The sequence below is a fragment of the Talaromyces atroroseus genome (genome assembly GCF_001907595.1).
Source record: "Talaromyces atroroseus strain IBT 11181 chromosome Unknown scaffold_1, whole genome shotgun sequence".
Classification (NCBI taxonomy): Eukaryota; Fungi; Ascomycota; class Eurotiomycetes; order Eurotiales; family Trichocomaceae; genus Talaromyces; species Talaromyces atroroseus.
In genome coordinates this window covers 1,786,711-1,799,794 of record NW_017971433.1, presented here as the reverse complement: position 1 = coordinate 1,799,794, position 13,084 = coordinate 1,786,711, and the positions used below count along the sequence as shown (strand labels likewise).

General features: G+C 47.3%; 3 protein-coding genes across 3 annotated transcripts; 2 read left to right on the top strand and 1 right to left on the bottom strand.

Annotated features, from left to right (window-relative positions):
* Window positions 1-5,320: 5,320 nt before the first annotated feature.
* UA08_01708 (hypothetical protein) lies at window positions 5,321-7,082 on the top strand (the record flags this gene model as incomplete). The annotated part of the gene is made up of 3 exons (XM_020261401.1): window positions 5,321-6,081; window positions 6,205-6,405; window positions 6,461-7,082. 3 exons carry the CDS (start codon window positions 5,321-5,323, stop codon window positions 7,080-7,082), a joined length of 1,584 nt encoding a protein of 527 aa, XP_020122940.1.
* Window positions 7,083-7,946: 864 nt separating this feature from the next.
* UA08_01707 (hypothetical protein) lies at window positions 7,947-9,435 on the bottom strand (the record flags this gene model as incomplete). Its single annotated transcript, XM_020261400.1, has 3 exons — window positions 7,947-8,897; window positions 8,986-9,372; window positions 9,430-9,435. The coding sequence occupies 3 exons, from the start codon at window positions 9,433-9,435 to the stop codon at window positions 7,947-7,949; spliced, it is 1,344 nt and encodes a 447-aa protein (XP_020122947.1).
* A 1,508-nt stretch (window positions 9,436-10,943) lies between these two features.
* UA08_01706 (hypothetical protein) lies at window positions 10,944-12,590 on the top strand (the record flags this gene model as incomplete). Its single annotated transcript, XM_020261399.1, has 1 exon — window positions 10,944-12,590. One exon carries the CDS (start codon window positions 10,944-10,946, stop codon window positions 12,588-12,590), a length of 1,647 nt encoding a protein of 548 aa, XP_020122948.1.
* Window positions 12,591-13,084: the final 494 nt, after the last annotated feature.

The window sequence follows — 13,084 nt, the reverse complement described above, 5'->3', positions numbered from 1 at the left end:
ATAGTTATGTCAACGGCGTATCTATTCAATCGTATAGTTCATATTAATTTTCATTCTGGTTCGATATGTAACTTAAATATGTCACTTAGGTAGTATGATAACTAGATGATAGCAGTAGCTCAAGCATTGTATTAACGGTCCCGGTAGAAGTTTCAAACCATTTAATCTTCCCTATTGATGTCTACGAAATGGAGTATTGAAAACCGGTGCAATGACTCGCCCTTCGTCTCCCAATGCACCAGCACTTTGTCTCCCGTGCTGGTCACCACCCTTCGACAGAATGTCGATTAAATGTGACGGGCGTGGTAGTGGAGTCACGAAAGCTGAGTCTGGAAAAGCTGTGTTCTGATCGGTGTTGTCAGTGTAAGAATAATGCTGTATGTTGCGATGAGGAGTCCAATGACTCGGAAAGCGGAATTTTAATACTGGACGAGGAGTTTTAGTCATAGTTGCGGCTCTGTATACCCCGACCCTGCTCCTAGTCGTCGGGGTATTGCTAGGCTGCGTAGGTGGCAAAGGGCGTTTGTGACTGTGTATATTAGGCAAAAGCAAATTCTTTCGAATAGTAGACCGCGGAAAACGAAATGTTGTCTCTGTGCCAGTCTGATCTGGTGGCATGGGATGCACCTCCTGTCCAAAGTGCATGGTTGGACTTCTCTTGGTGTCATTGTTAATCGAGATGCGTCTATGTGTTGGCCTGTTTTTAGTTACTGATATATCATGTACGGTTGTCATATATCGGGTTGGTGTCTCTGAGTAGATATCAGCCGGTAAATGAGGTTGAGAAGGTGGCAATTTCCTTGCAATCTTCTGAGTCTGAGGTAGAACTTCCGTATCTGTCGGGTTACTTTCGTGAGAACTGGAGATATTTGTGTACCTATCATCTGTTTTTGACTTGACACTAAAGCTTAGAAGTGTTTCATACTCGTCTGACACATCTTGCGGATCCGGAAGATTTCGATTGAGATAGAAGTCACGATGGTCTGATAGATGAACCGGCGAAGATTCATCTTCTCTCTCTGAATTGGCCATGCGTTCCGCTAGTACCTGATCATCCAAAGTGAATCGATGTAAAACAGGTGTAGGAGAGGTTCTTTGTTCAGCTCTAGTTGCTGGTAGAGCATTTGATATTTCCTCCTTTGAGCTGCAAGCGGTTTTGTCAACACACTGGCGAAGCTGATCCGAATGGCGTAGTTTGTTAGGTTCTTGATCCAGAGGGAGCTTGTGTTGCGTGCCCAACTTCATTATATGGCTTTTCTCAGCGGAGAGCACATTTCTCACCGAAAATTCATGCTGTTCTCCAACATCCGAAAGTATAGAGTCTGACGAGGCTGATCTTGGCCTGTTTGACAATCCAGGGATTTCATAAAACTGACCTATCTTTTTGGGCGTACTGATGTGAATTTCCATGCCCCAATTTAGGATATCATTCGCTGTATGATGTAGTTGAGTATCAACCCCATGAGGAGGCATGTGGGTGAATGTCGGATTACTTTTTGCTATGGCAGTAGATCTTACTTCTTCGTCTTTGGATAGTCTTCGCCTCTTTCCTATTCGTTCCTTCTCGTTGGTTGGGGTGAAATTCATTTTCAATGGGCGTGTTGGAGATAGTCCAACCCAGTCCTTCTTGCCTAGAAGGTACTGCTTCAAGAAATCAATATAATGTATACGAGGATCTCTCTGGTTCGAAATTAGCCATCAGTAAATGCACCAATTACGTATATGCAGACCACTCCATTGTACCTCCAAGGATTTGGCGTTGGCCTCAGAAAGTTCATCTGCAATCTTCAGGTGCCCTTGATAAACTTGATGTGACTCGGACAAATCAAATGACGGACGGATAGGGTGATCGAACTGCGTTCTCTGCTGGTTCCTAATAGAACGACGAGGTGACTCGGATGTATCACCTGAACAGAAGGCAAATGACGGTCTTACAGCCGATGCAAGGCGCGCTTTGCTGTAAGCTTCTCGTTGTTTGAGACGCGCCCTGGCGAAGTGTTGCTTCTGGATTTTCAATGTAGAATCAGGTCGATTGTGTGATTGCCGCCGGAGGCGACCTCCCGTCCAGTTCATTTACGCAACGAAGGGATATTGGCAGAGCAAGAGGAGAAAGAGGATACTGTCATTTGAAGTTGTGGAACTGAATAGTATCAGGCCATGTGGGAAGCGGAGGGAGCAAGTTGTGAGTTTAGCCTGTGCTTGATGCTACTGATCCCGTGACGGCTTGCCATGCTGCCATGCATGGTCGTGGAGAATCTACGAAATGCACCACAATTATCATACTGACTCAAGGAGCTTGAGATGATCATAATACCAAGCGACATTTACTTGGATATTCCTTTGCTTGAATTTGTTGTAAGATGGTTATATGATCTGAATGCCTCGGTGCCCAACTGAGTGTATAATGTATCCGTTGTCATGTATATGTCCGTAGATAGTTATATTTTATGAAGTGACTGGTTTATGTGATGGAGCAGAATTTCCATTCGTCAACAAATACCAGTACCAATTTTCAGAGTAGTTGTGGCAGAGGGAGGCTTTTACACGCAACCTGGGTCACATGACATGAAGCACGTGATAGGCCAAAGCAAACAGGACAAACAACGCTTCGGGTAGAGCTGATTCTTCCGCACAACAAAATCTTCATCCTCTTTGCCTGCACACATTTCAGCACATATCAAATCACCAAATGGAAAATGTACGCCTTTAGTTGACATTTGTTAACTGGTTATTGCAGCGGCTATTCTCAGTGCTTAGACCTTTCTACTGCCTCCCATATTATCAGGTCAGTATCTAGTGTCATTCGCTACAATCTATCATACCACCCAACCCGAGGCATTTCTTATGATGAGCAACAAATTAAATGCATAGTTCACCTGAAAGTCTTGCGACTTTTTTTGATGACAAACCTTTACCATCTTTCACCTTTGTCTGATTGCCTGTTATCTGGTTTCTTTGTTTGAACTCGACGTCTTACTGCAGCGTGCAACGAATGCTAACGCTCGAAAAGTTGTTTACAGGGATCGTTGAGTTGCGTCGCTTTTCCAAGTAACGACAGCACGTAGTTAGTAGATGGCCAAAGCGTCTAGTTGCCTGCATTGCTGCCCAACTGGACCTGGCTAGTACCAATGAATGCATCCTACATACCACTCAGTGTTTAAAAGCAAAACGAGTCTCCCCGTATTCTGACCGGTGCGCCCATGTTTTCTTCCTCTCGCTCAAGGATTGCTTTTCCCGGTCCGGAGTCTGAGAGCAATGACGAATCACTTGCCAGCGCAACCCTGTAGCATATTCCGTGACCTAAATGATGGTATAGCGATTGGCTGACAACCTCGGAATCCGAGCGCAGTGCTTCGACCTGTGTCGAGGCGCTGTGAGATTTTGCTATTATCATGTGCGAGAACAAACAAAGTGAAGCGAGCAGCCGAGTGTCGTCCTGTAAGCAAAGTTGCATAGTCACTCTCGTGCGCCTGTCTGATTGGTGTCCTCTGGCAGCCCCGTCATGCACTGCCAACTGTACGAGAGCGTCGCCAGCCAACAGCAGGCCGTCACGCACGTAATTGAGTGGACGGGAATGAAACGTCCAGCTCACCGCTGCGTGTGCAGCGAGTCATTTAGTGGACGATAAGGCTAAGAGCGTCACACTGTCTGGTACGCTGGCCCACCGCGAGCCGGGCCGCCCCTTCCACTCATCCTGAACCAACTCACACTCTCGCTTGGCCTGCCCCACCGCCCTCCTGCCCGTCTTTCCCATTAAAGCCCAACCTTCCCCCCCGACGCTTGTCACCCAACTCTCTTCTCTTTCCATTCTCCCAAAGAATTCGCTTGATACCCAACTCGATTCTTCGTTTCTCTACTTACCATCGCACTCCTGACGCCAGCGCTTCTAGCTTAAACCTTCTCTCACCCGACCTCTTTTCATCTTCTGTGACTGCTTCCTTCTGTACTCAGGAGAGATACACACTGCATACTTCCGACCCGAGGATACCATCTGCCATCAAGAACTGGCTTCTCTCAAGACATAATATCCTATAGGAGACTCGACCCATATCCCAAATCCCCAGGACAGGACCTTTTGCTTGTTTCTTTTTAGTTTCTTTGGCCAAGGATCTAGATAGACAAATCTTGATACCGACAGAACAGAACGCATCAGGTAGACCCAGTCCCTTTTTCTTACTGCTTTTGTTTTGAAACTTTGAACTGTCGCACCTGGACCTGTACGCCTTGCTCAATGTAACTTCCGCCTGTTCTTTCTTGCCCGAGGATTTCCGCTACAAATCGCTTGATTCCCCATACTAGGAGTTTACACCGAACTGGTGCTGTGAGAAATGAGTGCCAGCACCAGTTTGCACTTTTTTTCTGCCAAGGATTTAACCAATACCCGTGGATTTGTTACCTGGTGCCCCTGACAGCCGTTGGGTGGCTTGGATACCATGTCTCGAAAGCTTTAATGTTGGCAATCGATGACTTTGTTGTTGTGTGTTTCAGACTTGACCGGATCCAAATGGCCTTCTCGAATCCCTGAGTAAGGATGGACTGTACTTACAATCCTCGGATGAACTGTTGAAGCCACTGGATCTTTTGAATCATAAAATGGATCCTTTTTGACTTTTCTTGGCCGTAACATGGACTCTTTCTGATATCCTAAGGCTCTGTGGATCCTTACTTTGTTTTTCTTTGTTTTTCTATGACGACCATACTCCCGTATTACCGGACCAAATACACTCAACTTGATCCATATCTGGAATTCAGGCATGAACGCTTCCTGGATGAAATTACCGACAAGCTGCATAATGCTGCAGTATATCTTTAATCTCTGGATGGCCCGTTTTGAAAAGCCATTGATGACGACTGAAAGTGACGACAAGGACTACTTATTATTCTGTTTCTGCCATATATAGATCGATAGTGATTCTTTTCCTGTGGATCACCTGTTGCTGGATAATATTTATCGCCGTCAATCGACACTGGAATTAGAACCTGACCAAGGAACACCAGACCACGGAATTGCATATACTATGGACCCAATGGAAACATTCTTTCGGCATTACAGGTCTTGTATGAATCATCCAGTACCAATCCGATGGAAGTTTCATAGACTAATCTTTGCCCTAGTTTCGGATCGATTTCCCGGATTCCTGAGCGACGAATTTGATTTCTGCATGCTATTTTTACTTTTTCTGCTTTCTTAACGCCATTTCAATACTAACTGCTGCCATGTTGTTTATAGTGCACATACCTGGATCATACCAGATTTTTTTCATTTCCACTTGATTCCCAATCCATTCTGGACAGAACCCTAGGGACTATAATGATCAAAATGGACTCCGAAGGCATTGTCTCAAACAAAATGCAGACCATGAACAAACATCAGTCAAGGCATACTCCTGCCATTCAGGATCTTTCCACTATTTCAAGGACAAACCAGGATGATGATATCTCCCAGGATCACTTTTCATTCAGACAAAGCCAGGACATGGATCAATGGACTTTAAGCACAACAGACTCAATAGAGTCCAGCCCCATCGTTACCCAACCAGAGACACCCGAGGTTGCTATGCTGTCATATTCATTTTCCCATCAACTTATTCCTAGCACAAGCATCAATGACACAGCCGCTATGTTTCCCTCGCTGTCTGATATACCAGCTGCCGGAGGTATCCATGAACATGCCGAGATGGACTTCCCACATACACACCACTTTGCCCAGGCTTTTGCTTCTTCTTTGTTTGAATATAACTATGAGAATGATGACGCAGCTCGGGGGTGTATGCAAGATGATACAGCATCACAGGGCCACACTTCGCACCATGAAGATGGTCAATTGTTTTCCACACAAGATACCTGGAATTTGTCCCTGGACACAGCGAACCTTGCTGGAGCCAACTTTGACCATCTCTCGCATGTATTGTCGCCACCAGTATCTCCACCCTTGACGGAGTCTAGCCAGGCTTCTACATCTTCCCAGGCGGCTTACTCTTTCCCGGGAAATGAGGATTCGTTAATGAGCGACCCAAAGATTAGTGTCCACGACCCATTCCACCCACTTTCGCCGCCTTTGAACGAACAGGATCCCAACAGGTTTGTCCCTGCTTTTTCATCGCTGCCGCATTCGAAATGCTAATTTCCTCTCCTCAGGACAATCAGACCCTCTAAACAAAGTCAGCGGCCGCTCCTGTCGGCCTCTACCTCTCGTCCCACTAGGAAATCAGACCCGGAAGCCTACGCATCTTTGCAAATGGGAGAGTCAGTACGACAAACCAAGGATAAATCCGAGATTAGGACCCCCAGGGATCATCCGTACTATTCCCTGCCAACCGCGAATGACGGGAAATACTACTGCCCCTTCGCTAATGGAGAGAACCCTTGCACCCACCCACCAACAACTCAGAAATGTGCTTATCAGTAAGTTCTCATGTTGCGTTTGACCTCTGGGAACAGGGTGCTAACAGTGAAACAGCAAATACTTGGATTCCCACTTGAAGCCATATAGATGTAAAGTCACTGCTTGTGCTGCACAGAATTTGCACTTTTCCTCCAACGCTTGTCTTTTCCGCCACGAGCGTGAAGCGCATGGATTCCATGGCCATGGAGACAACCCGCACCTATGCCTTTTCGAAGGATGCGAACGAGCCGTTCCTGGATATGGATTTCCCCGCCGATGGAATCTTTTTGACCACATGAAGCGAGTTCATGATTACACCGCTTCGGAACAGCCCAGTTCCCCAGAGACCAATGCTACTGGCCAAGTCCTGAAGAAGAAGGATCCCGCAGGCATACGTAAGAGGAGAGTCACTAAGACAGTTACGGCACCAACCATGAAGAGAACCAAATCAACTTCTTCCCAAGGAAATACTATGAAGACCAACCCAGTTCAACACGGTCAACGGCTCCAGAATGCCGAGCGCAACTATTATAACTGTCGCGCGCGGTTACTGGAAAAGCTTGCCAATATCACCCCTCAGGACTCAGTCATGCATGAAAAAGCAAATGCCAGTCTTCAGGAGCTTATTACACTAGGACTGAACTACCGACAGCTGGAAGCTAGCTCTGCTGCCACTCAGTTGGCCAATGGGGTCTGAATTATGATTCCGCGGCAAATTATAGCTTGGATCCTTTTGAATATCACCGTTTCTTTCTGGAAATGTATTGACTTGTCCTTGCCTTGGAGAGACAGCGTTTTGAATGCGTCCACCGACTAAGGATATGGACTACCTGCAACACTTTGTCGACAGTGGCTACTGACATGGTTCTATGTGGCGGGGTCTATTGTCCAAGGAAGTTCCGTGTAGCACAGTGAGTGCCCACAGTCATTGGATGACGTACTAGTCTCAATCCTTTGGATGAAGATGTATGGTCCTGTGGCACATGGTGCCATCTACAACTAAGCGATAATGGGATGGTCGAGCACATTGCTCGATTCAATATCGCAATGCCGGTGAAGAACCGTAGTCTCTATGACTGCTGTAGGATGGATGTTTTTTCTTTTCTTTCCTGCTTTTTCTGTTAAATAATTATTTTTGTCTTTTTTGAACTTTTTGAATGTACACATGGTCAGGGACCGAAGTCATGTATTTTCATAGGGTTGGATTATTTTGTTGCATCTACTTGCAAATGCCTTTCTGTACTCGCTCGAGGCGAGGGACGTTTATTGTTTATCTTTGGGGGGGTTTTTTTTTTGTTGGAGCTTTGGTTCGTAAAAGGTGTGAATAGAAACATGTTCACGAGCGGCTAAAAAAACAAGACACGGAGCAATCCTGGAGGAATTTTGATAGGTTTGATGTTTGTATATTGCAATTTTGTTAATTGGTGATTATCCCATGGTATATAACTATTTATCTTTGATATTGATTCGCAATCGAAAAGTAATCTATGTGCTTTTCCCTCCCTTCTATAAACAGAATGAAAAAAAAAAAAAAAAAAAAAAAAAAAAAAAAAAAAGAGGCCTATTCCGCAGTATCACCTGCAAATTCAAAATTCAAATAACGAACAAACGCGTCACCAATCTGATCAACACCCAAAGCACCCTGTATTTGCTTATGACCTATTCCAACAAAAGTTCTATTCTGACTGATCCACTGGCGCCGCAAACGCTGTAGACGCGGAAGAGTCAATATGCCACCAGCACCGGCGAGTTCATCCGTTGGCGCGGACCGCACGACATGTGCCGGTATAAAGACGGGGATTGAAGCATCGGGCACGGGGATAGAGAGGCCCGCCTCGTCGGCACGAATGGTGGTAGAATTGGACATTTGTTGCGCAAGAGCCGCTTCAGCGGACGGGTTGGATAAAGTGAAGTTCCGAATGGCGGTTACGATGGCTGAAGTTCGTTTTTCGAATCCGTACAGCGCTCCTGGGTCTGTTTGCGCGGGTAAGACGGTTGCCTGGTGAGGCTGGATTCGGGGTCGGCCGAGTCGGCCCCCGCTGCCTGGAGCGGTGGAACGAACGGTGAATGCGACGCTGGCTGTATCTGATGGACGAGGGGGTGGGTTCGAGAGTGAAGAAGGTGGCAGGGAATTGGGATTGGTATGGAGAAGGGCCGCTAGTGAATTCGGTGGTGGTGTTGTTTCTGATGATGACGGTGATGTTGTTGGGTTCTTTTCTATTGCGATTCCTGTTGTGGCAGTCCATATTTCTTCAATTGGAGGAGTAGGATCTGTCCATGGGACTGTAAATAAAGGCTTATCCCACCGACTGTGCGTGCTTGGCTCTTCGTATCTGAAAACCAGGTTATTGTGCAGGTCGGATGGGTAGGGTTCCTCGTTGTCGGGCTCTGCGAGGTCGTCTACTGCCTCTGAGGTTTCGGGTAGTTGACTGTCTTGGTGGGAGGATTGACGACGGCGTAAGCGTGCATTATTGATTGCCACACATTTGTCAATTGGGGTTCCGACATGGACCTAATGATCGAGCGTTGGTTGTCAGAATGGACTCCTTTCTAGCTTTGCGCGCGCGCGCGCGCGCAATAGAGACTGGGCCTGGGCTTACCACACAGCACGTGGTGCCCATGGCTTTTGCTTCACACCATAATTGGTAGCGATAACCCTTGATGTAATTCATTCCATCGAGGATAACAAACGCATCTTTGGCCAATGCGCGCTTTACTCGCGCAAAGGCTACCGCTCGTGCTTCTTTCTCGGTGCGAGCGTGATCGTACACGGTTCGGGGATGCGAAGGATCGTGCGAGGGCACTATATGGAAGGTGAATCGTTTCTGATCCTGCTTCGGGTTCGCATTTGAGCTACTCTGCTCGCTGGTGTTATTGTCGTTCTCGAGGGCGTCAAAGACTTGATTCTGTGTCGTCTCGAGGAGTTCGGCCAGTTGTTTGGCACGGTAGGATAAGCCCGAGCACGGGTATCCGGTCAGCATAATCAACTGCGGCCCAAGTTAGTCAGGGGTCGATGTAATATTCAGAGTATTTTTCAAACTGACCGGCATGTTCGGCAGCACGAGGAGGAGGAGAGCACAGCGTGTGTATGCATGACCATCACCGATGGCCGTGGAGATGGACTTCTTTCTTTTTTTTTTTTTTTTTTGGGATCCCCGCACTGTCAGCCCCACCCCCGAATGTGTTTCTTGATCGGGAGTGATTAGGAACAGTTTTGTTCATGCACTTATTTTGGTTTTAACTATGGTGGTGTTTCGTTCGATCACGCATGATACTTCTTTGCTTGGTGATGTGTAATTTCTTTGTGACTTTATTGCAACTGCGTTGTAGTTGTAGATCGATGTGTGACGCCGTCGAAATATACTACGATATTCAACCCATTTCAGACGTTGAAGCTCGGTCAAATACTGCTATAAAAAAGGCCAAGCATACTCGAAAGGTACAAATAGAGCTAGCTGTCTTATGATGTGTGTTATGCTTGGGAGGAAGGACGACAAAAGTGGCAGCCTCAGGCAGAGTACCCATGCAAACAATGCAAACCGCAGCGCTGCTCCTTTTCTCTGTTTGTCTTCTTTTCCCTTTCAGGGGAAGGAAAAGAAAAGAAAAGAAAAAAAAAAAAAAAATCTAATTGAAACTCCGCACGGAAACGGGGCCGTCCTTACTCGTCATTGACGGGGTCTCTTGACGACAACACGACGACGACGCCTACCCCTGAGCCATTCGGAACACGACGGCTTACGTGTCTTGGAATTGGTTCAGACTGCACTGTGACACAGATGACTGACGATGTCAGAGTCATTGTCCTACTCCGTCTGCTGCTGCAGAGGACATACCGAGTGCCTCTGTATTTTGGAGTCGCAATCGAGCTGATCGCTTTCCTTCCGTTCTTTCATAGTTTCATAGTTCGGTATTTGGTTTCGCCGCGTATGAAGCCGGTAAAGCACCGTGTTTTTATCTGAAACACAGCCAAGAACACGGTATTGGCTAGTACGCATGTGCGTCTATTTTTGGCACTCGCGGCAACCTCATCTTTGCTTTGTATGACGGACTGTAGTTAGCACACAGCCAGTCATACAGAGTATACGATGTAACTAACATGTAGTTTGTACAGACACTGCAATGCGACACCAGTGATGCCTTTGAGCTGCTCCCCACTGTTCGGTGCGTACTGTTGAGAATTAGTTATGGAAGGTGGGTTTGTCTCTTCATTTTTTGACTGGCATCCAATGATCTGTCATAGAGATGTACATGTACCCCTGTGGGAAAATAGACTCTGTCACGCCACAAACCACTCCACAGCGTCTAATTGACCATGCTATACTCTTCACCTGTATGCACTGCACTGGATTCATTGGATCGCCTATTTCACTGTATGCTGTCTCTGAAAAGTCCTCCATAACATGTGCTGATGGCCCATCTTTGCGTCGACCGTGCCACCCAGTGCCTGCATACCGTCTACAAGAGCATCCATATGATGAACATGACTAATTTCGCACTGGATCCTACGGAGATTCGCCTCGACCCACTATCTGTCAAGCATACGTACTGCTAACCAAGCATGGCGGCTGACGAATACAATACGATGTCCGCGACGCTCCGATTTCCTTTCCAAGCCTCCCTGGATGGGTCGAGCCTAGTAGAAACCAACGGCGACTTTTATTATGGACACGGCACCGCTCACGTCGTCGCTGAGCTACCGGCTGAGACACCGCCAGAAGAACCAGTGACAGAAGAAGCAGAACAGAGCGAGCCAGAGGCAGAGGCAGCTACCATGGCCGATCTTGACGAGGAACAGCAGCATTATAATCAGCAACCCCCGGCCGTCTACCAAACACCGCGGTGGGACAGTTTGTTGAACGATCAAGGACCACAAGTTACAACTTCACGACCGGTGTCGCTGCTGCCGCACCGCATAGATACCTCGGATCAGCAGAGATTCGCTACCGAGCACGAAATGACCGCAGAGCAAACAGAGGATGAAGGGCTGTATTGCGAGTCGCCAACATCAACAATAGAGCCGCCAGCACCATCAAAAGTCGAATTGCTTGCACAGAGAGGCGCACCGCCTCGATTTTACTCGACCCCAATCGTGGATGGCGACCCTAGCTCGACTCCTGTTGCACTGTATGGCCTCGAACAGCCATCAGAACATATAGTGCGTTCCAAGAAGCTGGTGTCCCCGTTACGATCCCGAACCTATTACTCGACCGCACCGATTCGCCCATCTTCCCGGCATGGACCATCGCCTTTCTCGTCGACGCTTCGACCAGGGATCCCAGAGGCACCGGAGCCATTGGAGTCTTCGTCGAAGAGGATATCGGTGATGCTTAGGAGGGCATCGCAGCATCTAACACAATCGACATATATACCTAGCAGGGTTGATAGACCGGGAGTAGACTCGACGGGGTCATCTACCAACTCAACCATCCGGTCAATGGCTACCACCTTTGCGCCTGGTGATGAATACACTACACCCGCCTCTTCGACCGCCGCTTCTCCAACCTTGGAGGCAACTCCACCTCCAGATGAGAAGCCTTCTCCAAGTGCAGACACCACAGACCACCATATCCAAGACAATCAACCAGACGTTGCTGTTTCTTCTCCCCCCTCCTTGCCACCATCCCCTCCGAGACCTATTCGTCGCAAAACCACGTCCGCCATGAGCTATGTTTCCGACAGTGCCTCTGTCTCTGGAGAGTCATCCCGGCGAATGTCGATATTCAACCTCCGGTTCCGAAAACCCTCCCCCATGTCTCAGCACTCATTCACGCGTAGCAATGAAACCCTGAGCACAATCCGGGCAGCTGGAGAAGACGCTCAACATGCCAACACTTTCCCCCTTCCGCCTGCAGCACCCACAAGATCACCCTCAAAACCCATGCCATATTCTCCCGACAGTTTCATCTCTCCTCATGGCCGCACACAATACAGAACAACACCTCTTCCAGATGACGACACCACCACTAATAACAGCATCGCCTCGCCCAACCCCATCAGACCTCACACCAGCTACATTCCCGCCACAGCTTCCAGCAGCAACACAACAAGTCGCTCCATCAGAAACTTCTCGAAACCCCGAAATTTCGAATCTGCAACTCAGTCACAGCCTTCTGGGCATGGACATAGCGAAAAATCAGAGAAGCAAAAGAGGACTGCTGCTCACCGAGCCACCAAATTCCTAGCGCGAGTTTTTATATCGGATTGACAACTACATCTACTTATTAATGGACTTTAATAATGCATAATCAAAGCAGATCGGACTGGCGTGGCATTCACTTCCAGGATTATTATTCTTTTTTGGCTTCTTCATCTGTATTTAGGGGGGGGAAGTAGTCTCTAGCCTACTCCGTTGAACAAACACCCTTTCAGCTTGGCTTTCTTGGGGAGATTGACGAAATGTATAATGTTGACGGTTACAAATACTTGCTTTGTAAATCCTTTACTTTCTTCCTGTCTATGTTTGAATCTGGTTTGAGTGAATGCATTATTTGGTTGATTGGGAAGGTATACATGTGGGAAACAGAGTGTGACATATGGAATAAACCACTTTTTGTTTGACCGCAGAATTTTTAAAATAAGTAGTATCCAAACCCATATGAAACCCGACGCCTAGAAAATAAAAAGTACTATCTACCCCCGCGATAGTAGTACCGTAACGCCATTTGCCAATTGCTTTCGAGATATGCCAATCAAAGGACA